The sequence below is a fragment of the Sceloporus undulatus genome, chromosome 3, assembly GCF_019175285.1.
Source record: "Sceloporus undulatus isolate JIND9_A2432 ecotype Alabama chromosome 3, SceUnd_v1.1, whole genome shotgun sequence".
Taxonomy (NCBI): domain Eukaryota; kingdom Metazoa; phylum Chordata; class Lepidosauria; order Squamata; family Phrynosomatidae; genus Sceloporus; species Sceloporus undulatus.
Genome location: NC_056524.1, coordinates 96,276,294 through 96,298,415, shown reverse-complemented (window position 1 = coordinate 96,298,415; position 22,122 = coordinate 96,276,294). Strand labels below are relative to the sequence as shown.

Genomic DNA, 22,122 nt, shown 5'->3' with positions numbered 1-22,122 from the left:
AAATTGTATTATTTTGTATTGTATTGTATTGTGTTGTATCATTTTAGTAGATTATATTCTATTGTAGATTACAGACACGATTAGCCACATCCACCATGGGCCACATTTGAACAGTGATGGTACATAAACAATATTCACTGTGGCTGATCTGCTTTGAAATTCTGTAACCCCTGAGAAATGGCAGCCCAGAATTTATTCTTTCCCAGAAGTAAACAAGATTACAAGGAAACAAATGATTACTGTATATACTCATATATAAGTCTAGAAATTTTAGTCAAAAAATTGACCCCAAAAATCTGAGTCGACTTATCCATGGGTCAATGTAAGTACCATACTCTAACTCTTACACACACACACAAAGGAACCAGGTTCTGGTGAAAGGCAAGAGCTTAATCTATCCTGGAAGCACTGACTCCCCTCTATTCTCTTATCTATCCAGCCTTTTGCATGAGCACAGACTGATGTCTGCTTGAATTTTGTAAGTTCTTTGGCATAATTTCCCTTCACTTCATTCTTTACATCCTTTGTTACATGCTCCTAAATTTTACCCTCAACTTATCCACAGGTCATATTAAAAAACATAATTTTGACCTCAAAATCTGTCCTCAACTTATTCATGAGGTCAATTTATAGTCAAGTATATATAGTTATTTTTTCTGGATCAAACACTAGGACCTTCCTTTCATATTTTAGGTCAAAGCTGAGGATTCTGTAGTCTTCAAGCTGATGTCTGTGTGAGGAGAATTAATTCTTCCTGGATTCTTCTTCCATCAGCAATTGAATCCGGGACTATTTATTTAGATCCATGTTGGATTATTGTTATCATATAATTTTCATTTTGATGGTATTTTGTTATGAATGCAAAAGGCCTAGTTGGCTAGTGACTGCTAAACTGAACTAAACTACTTTCCAATGTTGGCAATGGGTGAGTGGGGAAGGGCACAACTTTCCAGCGTTCCACCCAGTTCAGGGGAAAAATAGAAGAGAACCAGACCTGATTGATTTTGAAATGAACTTGGAAGAGAAGAATAGAAAAATGCTACATTACATTCCTGAAACATGTCTGTTTAACATGTACTCTGAGCAAATTTCCCTTGCTTTTTTATAGGCATGTACCAGGAAGACAACTGCTACGTATCATGTATACTCCTTATGATGTTCTGGTGTGGGTACAGTTTGTTTGTTTTTCTCTCTTTTTTAATGGTAAAGGATAGATTATCAGAGTTGTGTCATTCTAAAAACAATATGGTAACTTCAGACTCAATAGCAAACAAACCACAAGCAAGCCTTTTTTGGCTATTTCTTTAGGAGCATTTGTAATGGCATGAAAGAACATCACTAAAAATCCACTAGAATATTTACATTGAATGGTTATTTAACAAATTATTTAATGCTACTACAATTGCAACTTTTACTTCTGCTTAAACCATCTTGTTCAGTTTTCTTCCATGCAGTCTCAAGAAATGGCATAGGCAACAGGGCAGGGAGAGGACAGAGAGAAACCTATGAGCAAAATTAGTTGCCTGTAATGGGGAGAAACAATCCACTATGGTTTCCATCACCAGCCATGGAACAAATGTTGATTGTGAAGTTCCTGCCTGCATCGGATTCCTTCAGGCAAATTGCAGCTCTGATTAATTTTCTAAGAAAACTGCAGAAAAGTAACATATAATAAGACAATACTGAGCATCTGATTTTATTCTGTCATCATTCTTTCACAGTGGAAAGACTGCAAAATCTCTTCCCTTCATTGTGTGGATAGCATAACTGGGAATTGGGTTTTCTACCTAGAATCCTATGTGGGCATGATACCAGCATAATGGCAGTTTGCACAGTGGTTGTGTTGTTTTCACGCTTGTGGAAGGAGGTATCCAGTATCTACTAGTGCATGTTTTTCCTTATTCACTCACAGTGCAAATAGCTGACTTAGAGATCAATCTAGCATGCAGGCACAGCTCCATCTCTACCATGACCCAGAAATGCCACTGAAAAAGCCTGTTAAATGGCCTACAAGGACCACCAGAATGTTTCCCAGCATGCCATCACTATGCTGATGGAGTTTTATGTTTAGCAGGAGCTTAACAGGATTTTGGCACAAGTGTGAGTATCTGGTTTCAGGAAAACTTACATCTGAATTTTTTTCCTAGCCCCCTACCCCCGCTTTTTTTTAAGGAGAGCATGGCAGGCAAACTGCAGAGGGACCAGGTTACCTTGAATAACATCAATATGGTGGAAACATTCACAACTTCTCCATCATACAATCCCTATTCAGGTATTATAAAGGAAATTACTAAACATGTGAAGGAGAGAAATGCTTTCTGTGATCCATCCTGAATCATCCACCATTAAACATCACTGGGTGAGCTACAGTTTTTGCATTATGAGAGAAAAAGAAAACTTTTCTGCAACTATTTATCCACATAACATCTAATTTTATATGCCTCTGCCATTTCTTGTACTCCTAACTTGTTGTTGTTTATATTTAGTTCTCTTAAAAGTCCCAGATGTTCTAACCTTTACTCATAGGGCTGTTGCTTGTCATTGTCAATGCCTTTTGCTTGTTGAAGCACCAAAACTATTTCATCTGCATCAAGAAGTCTTGCCAGATGGCATATTATTTTTTATTGACTCTTTTTGGTTGCTGCCTAGGATCCCATTCTGGGGGAAAGGTGGCATGTAATTGGAATAAAATAAAATTTAAACATTATCTTCAGTTAATAAGCTTAGATGCCCTATTTAAAAAAGGTTATTAGGAAATGAGAAGTAAGCAATTAAAATACCCCAACCCTTCCCCATCCTCAATTCATGCATGGTATTTCATAAAAACAATACCTATGCTTCTGCCTTGTTTTCTTGGAAACCTTCCCCCTTCTCCTCGGTGACACACTCTTCTTCAATACATTCCAACTTTGTTTCAGCCAATAGATTCTCAGTTTTGCTAACCCAGTCCTTTAAATGGAAAAAGGAGAAAGAAATGTGAACTTCATCATTTTGAAACAGTAGCTCTTTCTTCCAAGCATGTTCAGCTAGTCCAGTCATTCCCAAAAATGGACTACAACCTCAAGCATACCCAATATACTCAACTCATACTCAATGAGGATGATGGCAGTTCTAGTACAAGAATATCTGGGGACCAAAGTTTGGAGAAGGCTGAGTTAGTACAAAACCAGATTAAGGCTTATTAGTGTAAATCCAGGAATAATTTTGAAATGATGATGATGATGATGATGATGATGATGATGATGATGATGATGATGATACATTAGCATTTTCAAAATAGTGTGTGATGTTTCATTAGTTACTGATATGTCTTGGGGGATTCGTTAAATAATATCTCTCAGAGTCCTAGTCCAGGACTCAAATCACTACATCACACTTGTTCACCACTGGCTTAAGCTGCATTAAGGTATACTTTACTTTATTTTATTTTAACCAGTGTTCTATGATGTTGGAGAGGCCCATTCCTCTAATATTTGCATTGGTAGAATGGTAATTATTCTAGATACTCTCTCTTCCTGAAAAAATGAGCTGACTGGTTCAATAAAGTTAAAGCAAGGGAGAGGGCAAATTGGTGTGTGAGTTTCATTCAACGAGAGTAATACCCTTCATATAAATATCTTGTTTACATTGATACTCTAATTTAATGCAAACATTCTAAAATTACATTTATAGTAGGGAACACTACTACTAGATACATCTAGTATGAAATTAAGTTTCCCTAGTGAATTCTTGGCAATGACAAAATTGAAATGGGGACTTTTTGATTCGTTGCTCTGTCTTTTAACAACATTGCTTGTAATGTAGCATTTCAGTCCTGCACAAATACCAAAAATAAATTTACAACAAATTTGGTTCTTATTGATCTGTGTATATCAACATTTCTATCTAGAGTGCTATATAGAAGAACAAACTTGACAAAATAGATGTGTGTAATAATAATAATAATAATAATAATAATAATAATAATAATCTCAAGAAAATCTTTGACACGTTACCTGGAAATCTCCATTGAGACCAGTGAACAATTCAGAATATATATTCTTGGGGTCTGGGATAACAGGCATTAGGGTTTTCCTAATTCTGTTTTTTAAAAAAACTTTAAAATTAGTCCAGAAATAACCTAAAATCCCTTTAGAGGCTGAAATAAAGGAAACTTATTTATCAAGGTTGCATATTGGCCAGAGAGCCATTGATTGAGATTTGCATATCTGACCCTTTCCCTTAAGAGTTTATCAAACATGAGGAATTTCTCTTAATTTCAAATGAAAAGAAAGTGGGGCCAGAACGCATTCACGTGAATTTGCTAGTTCAGCGAATTTACATGAATTCGAATTGCGTTCAAACTGACTTCCCATTGCCCGAAAATAGCTTGCCATTGCCTGAAATTGCGTGTGATCACCTCTCACGCAATAATGTGAAACCCCATGATTGTGTTCAGACTGACTTCCCATTGCTCGAAATTGCATGTGGTAGTCTATCACGCAATAACATTAAACCCCATGATTGCGTTCGGATTGGCTTTGGATTATACTTCCAATTTCCTTTGTCTGATAAACTCCTTAGTCACAGTGCAGCTTATTCATAATGTTCATAGCCATATGAAACATGCCTATATTTGAATATGTTTACAGTTACAAAATTACCTCTGGATCCTATTGACTATATATAAATGTAGCTAAGCAGAACATATATATTACTGAACACTTTTTACCAGAAGGGACAAGATTTGCACATTCCATTTCAACATGTTTTGCTAAGTTTCTAAGGATCTTATCACATGGGAGGCAAAGCGCCCAAATCCTGTGGATAAACAGGGTTTAGATCCCGGGAATGTCCCGCAAAAGCGAGATTGTTTTCAGACACGTCAGACATTAACCTGACAGTAACCCATGCAGAAAGTCGCAAAATCACACCTCTTTTATCATGATTTTGCAGCTTTTTGCATGGGTTAATGCTCAATTAGCATGATGTGTCTGAAAACAATCCTGCTTTTGCAGGATACTCCTAGGATCTAAACCCCATTTATACATGGGATTTGGGCACTTCCCTCCCATGTGATAAGATTCTAAGACTCAATAGAGTTTTCCATCTGACAAGATGTCTGGCCTATTGACCTAGCTTTATTCTAAACCAAAGTGGATCTTGGTTAAACTGGCCTATCATCCCTGGTCCATCATTCTTTTTAGCACCCCATAAAGACTGCTGCTTCAATGCAGTTTCTCTCAGTTCTTTCCATCCTGACTCATAAGGTTCTTTGGGTTTTTTACTTGTTTCCTAGAAAGGGGGCAATATCCACTGAATAGTATTTTTTGTGTGTGTGTGTGTGTGTGTGTGTGTGTGTGTGTGGTTTTTTGAGCTATGAGGCTGTGTTCAAGAAGAGCTTATTCCTAATGTATCACTCTGGGTTTTTCCCCCCTTTTTCTATTTAGGACTTATTTGAAGCATATATTTAGATGTTTGTATGTTTGTAATATTATAAAAAATTGAAATAAAAAAAATAGAAGAGTTTATTCCTGATGTTTCACCAGCAGCTGTGGCTGGCATCTTCAGAAGATGCCAACCACAGCTGCTGGCGAAATGTCAGGAATAAACTCTTCTAGAACATGGCCTCATAGCCTGAAAAACCCACAAAAAGTATGGATGCCAACCATGAAAGTCTTCGACTTCCAGTGTACTTCAGCACATGTGAGCTTTTCTCTCACCATACCTCTTAATACAGCTTCCCCTCCCAACATGGCTATTGCTTTACCAGTGAAGGAGGGATGGGTTTGGAAGGTGATGTAAGACAGGTACCTTTGTCTCACATGATGTCTCTTCCTACCCCAAAATTTGTTAAGGATTAAAGTTACTGCCCCCTCCCAGCCTGAATCCAACCTGGTAACTCTAAGGAGTTTATCACATGGGAGGAAATTCTCTTAATTTTGAATGAAAAGAAAGTGGTGCCAGAATGCATTCATGTGAACTCACTAGTTCAGCGAATTTACGTTAATTCAAATTGCGTTTGAACTGACTTCCTACTGCCCGAAAATAGTTTGCCATTGCCCGAAATTGCGTGTGATTACCTATAACGCAATAACGTGAAACTCCATGATTGCATTTGGACTGACTTCCTATTGCCTGAAATTGCATGTGATAGTCTATCACGCAATAATGTTAAACTCCATGAAGATTATTACACCGGGTTAAAACGTTCCCCGGTGCGTTCTAACAGGGGCGAGGACGCAGCGTGACGGGAACGCGATGGGGCCCAGAACACTATTTTACCGCACAACGGAACACCGCCATCGCTGCCGGGCATTCCCATCGCGTTCCCATTGAGTTCCAGAGGATGCCATTTCTGGGAATTGTTTCAAAGCATCCCCAGAAATGGCGTCTCCTGGAACTCGATGGGAATGCGATGGGAATGCCCGGCGGCAACGGCAGCATTTCACTGTGCAGTAAAATAGCGTTCTGGGCCCCATCAGTTTCCCATCGCACTCCGTGCTCACCCCTGTTAGAACGCACCAGGGAACGTTTTAACCCCGGTGCGATAATCTTCCATGACTGCATTCGGATTGCCATTGGATTATATTTCCAATATCCCTTGTCTGATAATGTCCTAACTCTCACACACGTGTGTACAACAACACGGCTGTAATTTGGGATATGGTTTAAAACCAAGGAATGTCTTTTGTGTGCTTCCATGTAAGAAAATGACTGCCTTTCTCCTCCTCCTGTGGAGAAACGAAAAGGAAAATATGTGATTTGGAATATAGCTCTTAAATTAAATTAAATCTCTTGAGTTAATATGTGAATTGAAATATATTTAACCTTTGGACTGGTGCATGTCACCAAATATCGTGATGTAATTCTTGTCTTTAAAAAGCATCTTATATGAAACATATTGTGACAAATGTATTTTAATGTGAAGTATATACAATGTAAAGTAACATTTTTTGTGCAGGTTTTTTTCTGGGGGGAAAATTCACTCCAAACTGGACAAAAGGGATTTTTCATATAAAATGACGCAAGCCAAAAAGGGCAATTATTTCTGTCTTTACCTTTCATCTTAGTTCCCTAATCTCCACCAATGAGGTTACAACAGGGGAGACTCAATGCATATGCACAAAATGGACAGAATACATAGATCTTCCCTTTATAACATGGGTGGGCAATTGTGAGGGAGAGCAGAGGCAAACTTTAAACCCCAGACCCCCTTTCCATAGTCATTTGCCTCTGTTTCTCAACTCTTTTTTCTTCCAGAATTGCAAGCAGAAATTATATTGCATCACTTTGTGCCACATTTTGGAAGAGAAGTAGGAAAATCCAGTGGCTTGGAGTTTAAGGAGGCTTTCTGTGTTTTTCCACACATATTGGGGGGTTTCAATCACCCCAAAATGTGTAGGCTTCAGGGGCTGCAAGAGACAGGACTAAGGACCACATATGACCCACAAACCACACTTTCTCTACCCCGATTTGTGATATCCTCAGTCTTCAAATGCACATTTTGGTAGAGATGGACAAAAGACCATGAAAAATAACCCAACAGAACTTACCTGTCTAACCTGCAAAGACACAGCAGAAGAACAAATATTATCAGAACGCCAGCCATCACTGAAGTTAAAAGGATTATTGTACTGAACTCAGGTTCAGAGATTTCAGTAGCACAGGAATCTCGGGAGAATCACAGGGAAAAAAAGTTTCAAAATGTGTTCTCTAGTATGTTGAGAAGGAGTTTCTTGAAAGCAAATTATTGCCACCTTTTTCTTTTGAAAGGCAACTACATAGAAGAACTAAATAGTGTTTTTATGTCTAAACCAATGCTCTTTAAGTTTCACAATATAGCTTCATGTAGTATTCACTGGAAGTATCCTTGTACAAGGGTGAAAAAATACACACATATTGATAGAAAGTGTATTTACTTAGGAGATAGAAATAAATGCCATGTGCTCTCTTCTATGCCTAATCACAGTTCTTACATAAAATTCAGCTCCATATTGGAGTAGGGAAAACAGGGATAGTGTCTTGTACATGCGTTGAAGCCAAACCACCATCTGCTACTCTCCCTACCTGATATAACTAAAGAATTTATTAAATTTTCTGTCCCTGTCTCAGCTATATACTAAACTAGTGATTCCCAAACTTTGGTCTTTCAGGCGTTTTGGGATTCATCTCCCAACTCCCAGACTATTAGTCAAAATGGCAGTGGCTTCTGGGAGCTGAAGTCCACAACACTTGGAGGACCAGCATTTGGGAATCATGTACTAGACCATGGAGATGACATGAAAACAGTTTGCCTTGTGGTAAAATTCAAAGACAGGTTGTCTACATGGGCTAAATGGCCTGGCTCCCCCCAGCCTTGTGTTGTTTAGTTTAGATTATGCAAGCCACAACACCTGTGGCAGGACCAAGCCCAATCCAGAGGATCTGATCTGCCCCCAGGCTAAAGAGCCTTTGCTCTGGAGTAAAATATCCCTGGTTTTCTATACACAAAACCAGGCTATTCAGACAGCCCCAGCCTCCCCCCCTCCCTTGCACTCCTTACCATTCTGGCATGTGATCCATCTGAAAAGCTCCCAGTCACCCCATCTGATGCAGAAACAGAGCTCCTGGTCATGTGGGTGCAGCCAGACACCCTGTTTCCACATCAGATGGGGCAATGGGGGGGGGGGGCTTCTCAGATCGCACACCAGAAAGGTAATAGTGGCCCTGGGTCCTGGGATTGGTGTGGGGTTGGGTGTGTGAATGGTGGCCTGGCCCTACACCAGCCCAGGAACTAACCCATGTGAGCACCAGTGGCAGCATAGCATGGACTCAGCCTGTAATATCCTGTCCCATCTGCTTGAGCCCTTAGCTATGTTAGTCTGGAAAATCAGTATGCAGAGGGATCTTGGAAACAAACATGCATCTGTGGAAGTAAGTTCACATCTACAAAAGCTCATGTTACCAGCTTCTTTCTTTCAGTTACTAACACACCAACCTCTTATAGTGCTGCTATTCCACTTTTACTGCTCTGGTTGCCTCCTGTTGCATTGTGAGGCTTGTAGTTCTAGAGGCTTAAGATCTCCCTTTGTTTCTCTCTAGCTGACAATTCTAAATACCTCTTCCTTAACTTCAAATCCCATAATGCAACAGGAGGCAGCCAGCCAGAGCAGTTATAGTGGAATAGCAGCGCTATAAGAGTGTAGTGTGCTAATCTAACTAGTCTCAAAGGTACTAGAAGATCCCTTTGCAGGCAGGTTCTCTTGTGTTAACCACACATACTTAATACTATTCTAATGTTTATAAATAGTCCCTATATGACCCTGGTTTGTGAAAGTAGAGTTCTCATTTGATTTGGACCTTAGCAAAAAAAAATGTATTCTCAAAAAACACTAGGTAAAATGCTGTTGTCTGCCCCTTATCTCTGTTTTCAATTTGGAAACCTCATTGTACTTCTGAGCATTGTAAGGTGATCCAGTTCATTCCCAAACAAGAGCTAGCTGAAAACAATAAATCTACATATTAATTCCTGATAACTGCCAAAAACTAGCCTGTTATCTGTAGCCTCTGGGAAAGCATATCCAGTTTAGTGATTTCCCAGCATGCTCCCACTTTCTCTACTCCTACCAAAACCAAGAGTTAGAGGGACTTCTTGCTGCCAATATTGAAGAAGCTCTATGGCTTCAGTTATCCAGTCTAAATTCTGCCTCTTCTATTATCACTGAAAGAAGGGTCTAAGCAACAATCAAAAGGATGCACCTACACTGCAGAAACAATGCAGTTTGATGCTGGTTTACTGGCCATGTTCCATGCAATATGGAATTCTGGGATTTGTAACTTTGTGGGCTCTTTAGCCACCTCTGTCACAGAGCTCTGGTGCCATCACAAACTGCAAATCCCAGGATTCCAGAGCATGAAGCCATGACAGTGAAAGTGGTGTCAAACTGAATTATTTTGGCAGTGCAGATGCAGCCCAAGTTCCCGGATCTCCTGCCCTGATTGACTCAACTGGTGGACAGAGTCTCTTATTTCTTCAAAATTCTGAAAAACTGGAAAAGGAATCCCAAGCATTAATTACTTGTGTGCTTGAGCTATTAATCTTATATCAGTGGTTGTGTGACAGCCACTTCTGTGACTTGTGGAATAGATAGCATACGGTGGACCCTAAATTAATGACTAGCACTGAAAGTAGATCTATATTTTAACTATCTAGAAAAAGAAGATATTTTCATGAGCAACAAGAACCATTTTTACCTACAGAGCTGCCATTTGTCCAAAGTGTCTCTGCAGTCCATTCACTGGAATAATCTCCATAAATATTTTTCAGTCTGAATCGAAAAGTGTAGCACTTCTCTAGATCAAAGCCTTGATCTTTAATCTTGCAGCAATCATTTTTTCTGGACTGAATAACAGGGAATTGTCAATCATTAATAATTTTGCCCAATGTACATTTTTCCTCTTCTGCATTATCCTAACAGGACACAGTAGTAACCAAGGCTAGATACCAAAAGCATTCAAAATATGGAGGGCTGACAGCAAGATTTGTTGTTTCTGTCGTCTACCAGGCGGGGGGGGGGGGGGGGGCTGTTTTTGAGAAAAATATTTTCCCTTTTGCATTTTAAATAATTATTTAATTACAAGCACTAAATAGATAAATGATAATTTCTTTTAAAAAGGCAAATAAAAGTCCTAGGCCTGTTACAGACAGCCAAAATAAAGCTGCTTTGGGTCTCTTTGGAGGTCTGCTATTTAAATGATGCATGCACCCTAAGAATCCGGAAGCTGCACCAAAGCTGCACTCCAGTGCTTAGGAATGGAGTGTGGCTTTGGTGCGACCTCCGGACTCTTAGGACCCATGCATCATTTAAATAGCATACCTCCAAAGAGACCTGAAGCACCTTTATTTTGGCAGTCTGTAACAGGCCCTACTTTAGTATTTTTACAAAAAAAAATCATTTTAGCAACCTCTGTATCTTGTTTTATTCCTTTTCTGTTCCTTTCAGCTTTTCTCCCATCTCATATCCCTGTATATAATGCTTTACATGTCCTGTTCATAAACACAGTTTCTGGAAATAATATCCATTAGATAAATAGAACCCCTTGTCTTCTTCCAAACAAACTGGTAAACTGCTGTTTTGTTAAGAATAAAGACCATGTTTCATATTCATCATGTTTTGCTTTTACAGAAATTTTCTTAATCTAAACATTATGTGTGAAATTAGGCTAAGAGGAGGGGGGTATGATCATTAGTCTTGGGCTGTAGTATTAAACAAACAATGATGTTTCCAACTAAATTCTGAATTGATGCTTTAAAAGTCAGTGGCCGAGTTTACAATGGCTACAATGACCACTGAGATCTAATTTTGATAGGGCATTATATCACATCACTATGAGAAGTGAATGGGAAATAGGTGGTTCCAGTTACCACTTTCATTTGAAATTCTAGGGCAAGGAGGAATCCATCTAGACCTCAAAATCCATCTGAGAGCAAGTGGGACCACACTCATCAGAAATAGATAAATGTCCTCCTTGACAACTACTTGACAACAAAGATTTCTTCTATCTAATCAGAATTCAGTCTCAATTGGTTTTCTTTATACAGGGTCCTAAGGGTCTCCAGTAAAAGCCAGATAGTAGGAGATAATTCAAATTAATGAAGGCTGGTGCCTTCCAAAGAAAAAGGATTGTCCATATATCATCCCCACTGCAAACTAAGGATCTTTGCATATTTTATTTTTGCATCAAACACAATAATGTCAAAACCTTTTCTCTCTACTGGCTAAGATTATGAGAATTTTTCTACATTTTGCATGATTTTATGCACTTTGGGAATTTTTGCAAAAAAAATCATTTGTGGGGAAAAAACACAACTGGGCAACATTTTGGAATGACCAAGGCCCTGTACACACTGGTCATTAAGGCCAGCATAGGGGTGGAGTTGAGGCATAGTGTGCTCATGACACACACCTGACTCTGCCCCCAGGGCAACTTGATACTGCGTGCTGCTCCACATGGTGTGCAGCATCATGGCGCTCCTCCAGCACTGTGTCCATATGATGCAGCACAGGAGGAGCACCATATGACTGTGCCACCGTGGCTACAGCACCCTTTTGAGGGTAGAAAAAGGAGCTGCTTTTTGCGGCTCCTTTTTGTGCCTTCAAAAGGCCAGAACAGGACTGTATGTGTAGCCCCCAAGACTTTTTTGTGGCCACTCATATCACATAAATATGACTAGGCCATGCAGTTCATTAAGAACACATTGTGACCAGGTGGAAGACAGACATTGGGTTGATTGGGTAGCACTGGAGGGCAATGCTGAGGGAGGAGTAGAGCAGCGGCACTCAGAGGACAAGACATCGACATGGGGAAAGGAGAAGAGTAGTTGGAAGAAAGAGACTGGAACAGGGCCAGCAGGGGACCCAAGGGAAAGAGAAAGAATAGAGGTGGAGTCAGGAGGGGAAGGTATAAAGGTGGAGGGACAGGTGGACACAAGAGGGAGACGTGGAAGGAAGAGGCGCGGAGAGGAAGTCAGAGTAACTCGGAGTCCTAAAGAGAAGCATTGCTGTGGCTCTTCAGAAAGGATGGGGAAACCCAGAGTGGGACCCCATGCCGAGGTATTAGTTCAAGACCCTCGCTGGGAGGGAGAACTGGGCCCATGGGCTGCAGAGTCTCGACCTGATCAGGGTCCTTCTAGTGGCATTAATTTAGAGGGAACCTGGTGGGAAGTGAGAGGTCAAAAATGGTAACAGGATCTGGGACCCAACCTTCTAGAAAAGGCCAAGTGGGAAGTTGCAGGGAAATATTTTCCAGCTGATATAAACCTGTGTAAGGAGGGAAGCAGGAAGAAACCATAAGAAACTGTGTTTCACTTACAGTTTGAAGAAAAGACCTCTATTTGGTTTACCCAAGTTTGTTTGGAAGTAAAGTTATTAAAGCATTTCCCATGCATTTGTGTTGTTGGAGGGGGGAATATGGGGCCACAGTGAGCCACCCCTACCCAGGAGAAGAGTAGCATGGCCATTCTCATCAGTGTAAAATCTGGTGTGAAGTCCCTCAAAAAAATCTGTTTGCTACTACAAAAGAGAAAGTTTATGTCCAAATTTCCATTTCCACTTCCCTCCCTTAAAATTATACCTGCCAATGTCTCACCTGCCAGTCTTTGTCAAACCTGCTTTTGTACTGAAATTCCAACTCAAAATTCTGTGGAGGCTGAGATGGCATGCATTGTGCAATCACTTCACCATCCATCCACTGGATGGTTACATTTTCAGGTGGGTCGGGCTTTACTGGTGGAGATAAAACCAAATACAAATTACACTCTCTCCAAATAATTGTATTACTTTTCTAAAATGTTACATTTCAGAAATTTCAAAAATTACATTGCTTTCATGAGAGCAATGAACACTTTTGATATTCATCTTCTCTGGAAGGGTAATTTCCCTTGTGCCGTGCAGCATTCGATATACCTTAAAAGTCATTGCATACTTTAAAGAAACTATAAAACACCAAGCTGAACTTGTCTGAACTTCAAAGGAGCTACATAGGATCTTATCCCCTACTTCTATTTGCATAGTTCCTTTAAATTTCAATCTTAAACCTGAAGCCTCCAGATACCTTTATTTTACATGTGGGGATTTGCTTGGTAGTAATAGCCCAGTAGTGACTTGTGAAGAGCTAGAATAATAATCCATACTGACGTACAAAATTTAAAAATGTGCTGTTCATCAAAGTAAAGGTCTTTTGTCCCATTAGTATCCCGGATAGAAATATGAAGATGCGCATCTTTCTCAGCCTGAAAGACACATCCAGTGTTGTACCCTTGGTCAAGTATGTATTGAGGACACTGCTTCCACTTCAGGTCATTTAATCTGCAATTGAAATAATGACACTGAATAATTTGTCTTTTTAAAAAATATAAAATAAAATAAAATAAAATAAAATAAAATAAAATAAAATAAAATAGGGAATCAGGTCCAAATCTGGACATAGTTAGAAGAGATGCCTAGAAATTAATGGGACGTAAATTGTGAAAGAAAAAAGAATCCTGAACTCCTGAAAGATAATGCTTTTCCTCATCAGTGAGTCAAAAACAAAGGAGATATATTTCAAGATGTTGTAAAGTCATGTCTAAGTCGTTAATGAATTTTATCATATAAATATTTATAAAGGACACATAAATGTACATGCATAATCAGAAAGTTCATAATCATTCAGTAATGGTGCACTGCAAAGTAGATCACACCAGTTAAAAACTATTCTGATAAAATGGTCTTTAATATAGCTTACTGGTGATGGACAAGTGCCTGAATAGAAGGCTATGGGGTAATATTCTGTTAGAAATGTTACTTGAACATCAGTGCTGTCACTGAGGTTGGTGTCACCCAGAGCAAAGGGGGGACTTTCTTGCCCCCCCTCCTGCCACTTGGCCACCCAGATCACTGCTGAAGGGAGTGGCACGCTGGAGTACCCAGTCAGGGCCCTGAAGACAGCGCCTTTGTAAAGACCTTCAGGGTCCAAGCATTCTTCCAAGTGACCCGCTCTGGCAGGGACAGTCCCCATTAATCTTCTGTCATTTCATTTTCAGCATTTCATGCTTTCAATATGTCCCAGTTTCTCTCTCCTCCTCTCATTGCTCCCCTTTGTCCTCATCTTACTTCAATTGCTGGAAATTGAGTTCAAAGTGCATAAGTAATTTGAACTCTTTTTTCCTTAGTGAGGAATGGGTGGGATCTTGCCCTTCCCAGTAGGCTCAGGGAAAAACAAACTGCATCAGTCTCTCCTTAATTATGTGTTCTCCCTCATTAATAACTTTTGCCATCTTGACAGTACTATGATGTTCCTTGGCCACACACAGCCTGGTTTTCATCTGTGAGATATTGGAGGTGTAACAAATGATGGTTTCTAGTAATTCTAAAAAGTTACTTTTCAGGTGCATTTTTAGAATATTTGGACAGGAATTTTTCAAATATTATGGCATTTTTTAAACAAACTTTATTAACAAAAAAATCAGTGGGAGATACTACATGCAATTCATTCAGCAATTAAAGCAGCAATCACTTTTCAATGATAGTAGGCTACAGATTGCAGTAGGCTACTGAAGGAAAAATTTGGAAGGTGGTTACCCAGAATGGTGAGATGAGCCCCATAGTTCTTTCTGTAAAGAGCGAAAGAGATTAAGCTGTAACAATGGTAGCCAAACGTAAAGGCTTTCTCTAGCATGTGCCTTTAGTTTTTTCTAATTAAAAGAGAGAAAGAAGAGTAAAGAGAACCAATTCCTGCCCATGTGAAGGAATAACCAGCATTCAGACTTAGAATCTTAGAGCAGTACTTACTTATAAAACATTGTCATGTTCATGTCAGGAAAATATTTTCTGCTATCCCACCGTACCTCCGTCAGCTCATTAGGAAAATGTACAAGTGTGTAATTAAAACAAGAATCATGAGTGTCATTTTCAAAATCTGAATACAAATAAAGAAAAAGAAAATTGAAGTATGATAATTATATATGTACATCCTTTAAACCAGAGTGGCTCTCTATATGTTGAAAAATAATATTAATCACCCCGACCATTGTCCTTGCTGGTCAGGGCTTATAGGCACTGGAATCCAACATCTGGAGGCCCACCATTTCAATTCCCCATCCCACAGTATGCAGAAACACTGTCCCTGGCACTCTAAGGGGTTTTGGGGAGGGAATGGGTCTAAGAACCAAGGTCTTTAAGTTATGATCCTTGGGTGAAAACTGATGTTGGTTTGTTTCCTGGTGTTGCCAGTTTATACATTCAACTGCTGGCATCAATTGCTGACTGATCAATAATGAGATGAAGGATGTCACATGAATTTCTCAATATATTCAGTTGACAGTTTTAGCAGGCTAGTCCCATCCAACTCTGGAACTGCACATTCTCATACCTGCCCTGCCAAATTCAATGGATTTTCATGAGATAAGGTCCCGTGGTACCTCCTGATAAAGAAGACCCAACTTCATGTAAATTGCTAGATGTGAAGAAGTTCTTCTGATAAATGTCAAAAGTGGGGGGGGGGGGAGGAAGCAGTGCATGATTCTCACAATTGTCAGGGTTGATCTGTGAAGCCCCATGGCTTTTACTGAACATTCTTTAAACATGAGGAGGGATCATGTGAGAAATCAAATGAGTAAGGGGGCCCAAAGGGCTTCTACATTGCAGAACGTAGAATTTAATAAATGAAACATTAGAAATGTTTTCTCCATCTGTGGACATGAAAAAACCTGCTGCTTCCATGACTTTTCTCAGGACTAGTCATCTCAGCATGATGAAAGCTTCACTGAGAATATTTGTCATCAGCCTGAGCAATCTCCACTGTGGCATAAGAACAAGAAACCAGTTTTATTGTTCTTCTTGTGTAATTTGTACAAAATACCTGATCACTGAAATTAAAAACTGGTGGCTTTCTTGAAAGTTTCCTTATTACTGGAAAATAAAAGAGAAACACACACTAGTTTCAGCCACAAGCTTGGAGATCAAGGACCTTATCTCCCAGGAAGTATAATATTAAGGCAAGGGAAAGACCAACTTGCCCACCCACCAGCTTGAGATGGGACAGCTGGGAGAAGCTTATCTCTTCCCTTTCTATCAGAAAGAAGTCAGTTGCAACTTCCATTTGCCCTGAAACTAACAGAGGGGTGTGTGCAAGTTTTTTTAAAACTTAAATATGGATATATATATATGTGTGTGTGTTATTACCTATTTCTTCTGGGTAGGCTGGATATTCATTTGATTGAAGGGGAGAGCATAAAACTTCAAAATAATAAAACAAAAGAAATTAGGTTGAAATAGTAAATTCAAACTGCATATAATACAAGAAATTTGTTAGAATTCCCAGTGTGCAACACACATCCAATAAATCACCTTTTCCCCCATCATAATTCTTCCTTTGCACAATGGATTAAAAATAACAACAAAATATAATTAACATTACTTCAGTGCTATGTAATCCTGGGATTTGTAGTTTGTTGTGGCACCAGAGCTCTCTGACAGAAAAGGTTAAATATCTCACAAAACTAGAAAACCCCAAAATGTCATAGCATTGAACCAGGGCAGTTAAATAAGTGTCAAATAATAGACATAATATAATCACTGGAAAATGCATTAGTCATGATATGTTGCGTCATTCTGTTCCAACTCTGACTAATTCTGAGTGCAACCTAGTTTTGCTCAGAATTGAAGGCACACACGCACACACAGACTGTAAGAAAGAACATATTTAAATCTAAATGAATTTAGTGAAATCTTTATTATATACTAAGAGATCTCTATTAATTTAACTGAATCTTCATTGTGGACTTCTTTCCAAAAGACTGTAGCATATACTATATTGCCTGAGATACTTGCTTCCTCTATCTTAGGCTCAAACTTGCTAAATTGTTTAATTATCATTGCATTTTATTGTCAGAGACATGCCAAACAGAGTTTTTGCAGTGGTCTGAAAAATCTTTCTTATTTTAGAAACTGAATTAATTTGAATTTTCAATCATTCCTTGTACTTTTTTGTAATTTCTAAATAAAATGATTACAAAGTTGTTAACAGTGACATTTGTGCTTAAAAAAATCATGCCCTCAAATTTGAACTTACATTGTGCCCATGTCTGAGATGCCAACAGGTTGACCCAGAGATGTACAACAACAGAGCTGTGAATGCTGCATCCCATATCTCGAAACAGAGTGCGAGATCAAATATTCATCTGTGTGTAAGCCACAGCAATCCTTCTCTAGAACTGATTTTATACTGGATATCACTAGATCAAAAAGGAAAAAAATCTAGAGGAAATGACTATAGGAAACTTTTGCAATGGTGAAAACATGATAAATAATCTCACAAAGCTGAAGAGTTACAAAGGTACTATAGATTTCGGATATTACTCCTCCTAAGAACTAGAACCATGGTAGTGGGGGTGCTTTTAAAACTTAGCTATAGAATGTCAAATGTATCCCCAAATTCCTGCTGGCAAACCCAACCAATGGTTCTGTGAGCCAGAGTTGAGTACCAATCCACACTTCAATACCCCACTTTCTAATGTCCTTGTAATTTTCTGTCTTATGGATAATATGTTTAAAATCAGATGCTATCAGTCATGTGTAAAAAGTTAAGAGAGTTCCTTTAAACTTAAAGTGATATGGAAACAGAACTGTGCAGCTTATAAAAGACATACTGGTTTGTTTCTTTGTTTATCATGCATCTCATTTCTATCCCACTTTTAACCCATATGAGATTCATCTAAGGATTAGGTAAATCTGTTCTAGAATCTTGATGGCCTGGGATTCCCTCTTTGGATTTGAAAAGCCTTGCTTGAGCACAACTAGAGCTAATACAGTGAGCTCTTGGTATCTGTGGGGTTTGGTTCCAGGATTTTTTTCAGTGTTTATATTTTAAAATATTTTCAAGCCATGGATGGTTGAATCTGTCAATGCAGAATTAATGGACATGACAGTCCAATTGTAGCCCTTGTTCATTTTCTTCTTGCCTTCCCTCTTTTGCTTAATCTCTCCTTCACTCCCCCTGTATTTTAAACCCCTTTCTTCTTTTGTGGGGCAAAATTCTGTCTCCCCTGGAGTCATGATCTTATTTGAACTGCAATTTGGGAATACATGTCTTTCTGCTTGTATATATTCAACATGGCAGGCATCACAATCTGTCGAAAATAGAAGAAAACCACAAAACGTGAAGCAAAATACTAGACATCTCCATTATCCCACTACACATCTCTTTCCCCACCCACACCTTTTCATAGTTTCATGTTTTCTGCTGAGCTCTATCAGCTTTGTATGGGCCTTTTTGCTTTAAATCAGCATTAATTCCACTTTGTCAGCATCTGCTCATGGTTACATATATCATCAGCATTTGATCAGGGTCAAGTTTATGCCATGATCAACACTATACTATCACTATCTCTATTTTATCATCAGGCAAATTCAAGCAATTTAATTCACCCAGACTCGAAGCTGTAGCTGTATTAATGCCAAGTCATAGACTCAAATCCAGTTCTTATTCACACCAGGGACCTGGCTGAACTCATAATTTTAGGGTCAGATGGACCTCTAAAGGCAGAACTGGTAATGTCATCTTTGTATTATCACAGTCTGATAATACAGCAGAAACCATTGTAATTGATGGTGACCATGGAAGCATGCCCAATTTGAATGGTCAAAATTAACATCCCCTTTATGTGTGCTAAATCCATTATATCTGCAGGTTTCCGAGGAAGAATGGGAGATGTAAGATGTTCTGTCTCATTTCCAAAGATAATACAATCACTGCCTTCTTTGGATTTATTTGGACTCCTGAGTCAATACTTGGCCAAAGTTACTCTTCTTGAAACTGATAAGAAATCCTAATTTCTGTAGATAGAACATTTAATGGGATGACTCTAGACAGAGGTGTCACTAGCAGTGTGCAGAGAGTGTACATTGCACCAAGTGACACTCCAAGTGGAGGTGACTCCACTCCTCCCCAAACCTCTGCCTTTTGGCAGAAGCAAGCTATGGGATTTACCTGTGTCCCTGTAAAATGCTGAAGAGATGGTGTGAGTGGAGCAGGAGAAAGGGGAGACCCCGGGTGTGTGTGTGTGTGTGTGTGTGTGTGTATAATAAAAATGTATTCTTTTCAAATTTTCTTTAAAAGCATCACATCTAACAAAATTTTCACTTTAACCACATGAAACATTGTACATGCAAATACATTTAGCATGTGTGTATGATATTTTAATTTAAAGGTATAGTCTTAATTATGTTAGTTGTTTATGTCACAACCATTACCATTACATTCAGTGATATACAGGAATTACGATTTATGAGTAACAATAATACAAAAAACATTACTAAGGATTCTGTATGGTGTAGTAAGGGAGGAGGCCCATGGGGGAAGGGTGACACCATGAGTTACCACACTGGGTGATGCCAACCCTAGCAATGCCACTGACTCTAGATAGTCACTTGGATTTAGGGCTATATAGTCAGCCCTACGTATCCATGAGGGTTCCATTCCAGATCCCCCCGGGATGACAAAAAATGTGGGACCTCAAGTTGCATTCTTTCCAATGGCAGTGGACACATGCATGGACATGTGCACACACCAAAATTGGGAGGGGCAGGGTCATCTGTAGATGTTCTGCTTATGGCAAGACTGTCCAGGTACTAAGTTGTGACTGGATGAGAATCTAGTGAGCAGACAGGTGTAGACCATGGTAACAAGCCAAGTAAACCAGGTGATTGTATTAACTAATTAGAAAGGTATAATTGCCTTGTGGATCTACTGGGTCTTGGAAGCATTCATTGAATCCTGCTCTCATGGTAATGTATGCATGCTGCTGAATCAAGATTTTGTACTATGCTATTCATATTGTTTTGCTTCAGTTTTTGAGACTTCTGTTAAGTAAAGTTTTGTTAAATTTCCTCAAACCTCTGCTGTCATTTTTTGCTATTATACTCACACCCCAACAAAGACCACAGTTGGGGTGGGCCAACAAGCACATCTAGGCCTTCAGGGTTTGCTCCTTTATGTGTAAGGGGTTTTTTTGTTTTGTTTTTAAAGAGATTTTCTATTTCCTTATCTCTGGAGTTAACCCCTCTTATGATGTTTCTCTCTTATTTCTCAATAGTGGTAATTTCAACCATCTGTGTTCACTATCAGTGGGTCTGTTCAGCAAACATAGCATACAAGAAAGATTCCAACACTACCCCTGATGTGCTTCCTTATAGAATCATAGAGTTGGAAGAGACCACAAGGGCCATCCAGTCCAACCTCCTGCCATGCAGGAAATCCAAATCAAAGCATCCCCAACAGATGGCCATCCAGCCTCTGCTTAAAGACCTCCAAGGAAGGAGACTCCACTACACTCTGGGGGAGTTTGTTCCACTGTCGAACAGCCCTTCGATTATGTAAATGGGTTGCAGTCAGGGCAGTACATAGGACAATTCAGGGTTTATCCAGACAGGAAAATGTCCTGGGGAATATCAAGATTTTCCATTTCTTGTTTTACTTTTACCTCCTTATTCATAGTTTTGCATTCTTTCTTGAAATACCTCAGTTTTCCCTCATTCATTCTCCCTTGTGTTCTTCCTCCTCTCCCTCCCACTGACCACATGTCATATCTAGACTTGGATGAAACTGACTTTTGTCAATTTCCACTGAGATCTTTTTAATTAGTATTCAGGAATCATAGTCAAAATGTGAAAGTGCTTTAGCAATATTACTCAAGTTAAGCAATAGGATTCTTTTCTTTTTAATGCCAGAGTTCCTCTTTCCCTCACTTGATTTTGTGTAATCTACTCTCCCTGGGAACAGCTGTAACATTTCTTGGTGGCAGCCATCTTAGCTAGCTTCTAGATATGAGAAGCACACTGCCGTAGAGAGGTACATTTCACTTTGGGAAATACTGGTTTAATTTAAACTGACCAGGAGAGTGGGAATAAAAACTTCTTGTAAGTAATGGGAGTTCCCTGGGAAAACTTCAGAATGGGGATAACATCATGTTTTTCTTTTAAAAAGAAAGAAAAGAAAAAGGGAAATGAGAAAAGATAGGAAAAATCCAGAGATTTCCTCATTTTTCCAGTATGTCTAGATGTGCCTAGTTAGTTTAAATATTTTGCTATTGTTTTTTATTCTTTTAGGGGCAACTGACACATCTTCTGCCATTCAATCTGTGTCAAGCACTGCTAAGGCTATGCTTTTTTTTTTCTTATTAAAGAACATTTCAGCTGTTCTACAGACATTTGAGTCTTCTCCTTAGCATTATATAATATTCTTTTCTGGACATTACATTGTGCCCCTGCTATGGAATATGTACTCTTTTCTTCCATTTTTTGCATTCCTTTTTTGATGTGCCAAATGTATACCTTCAGCTCCTCTACATTTGAAGGCCAATTCTTCTATTGACTCCAGTGGTTAGTTTTTAGCATTCAGACTTCAGCTAAAATCCATTTATGCTAAATTTTTCTCAGGTTATTTATTATTATTATTATTATTATTATTATTATTATTATTAACCTTTATTTATAAAGCGCTGTAAGTTTACACAGCGCTGTACATAAATTTTTTTATTTTTTTTTAGTCAGACGGTTCCCTGCCCTCAGGCTTACAATCTAAAAGACACGACACAAAAGGAGAAGGGAGTGGTGGTGAGGA

General features: G+C 39.0%; 1 protein-coding gene across 2 annotated transcripts; it reads right to left on the bottom strand.

Annotated features, from left to right (window-relative positions):
* Positions 1-1,232: 1,232 nt before the first annotated feature.
* On the bottom strand, positions 1,233-17,727 carry CRLF2 (cytokine receptor like factor 2). 2 transcript variants are annotated; one of them, XM_042460394.1, is made up of 10 exons: positions 17,575-17,727; positions 16,686-16,739; positions 15,294-15,420; positions 13,663-13,829; positions 13,111-13,247; positions 10,216-10,363; positions 7,536-7,653; positions 3,996-4,080; positions 2,833-2,949; positions 1,524-1,651 (listed from the first exon to the last, which is right to left on the bottom strand). In XM_042460394.1, exons 1-9 carry the CDS (start codon positions 17,648-17,650, stop codon positions 2,833-2,835), a joined length of 1,029 nt encoding a protein of 342 aa, XP_042316328.1. In that variant the 5' UTR covers positions 17,651-17,727; the 3' UTR covers positions 1,524-1,651. The 2 variants fall into 2 exon arrangements, with proteins under 2 accessions (XP_042316327.1, XP_042316328.1); XM_042460393.1 differs by lacking the exon at positions 3,996-4,080 and having other exon boundaries at positions 1,233-1,651.
* Positions 17,728-22,122: the final 4,395 nt, after the last annotated feature.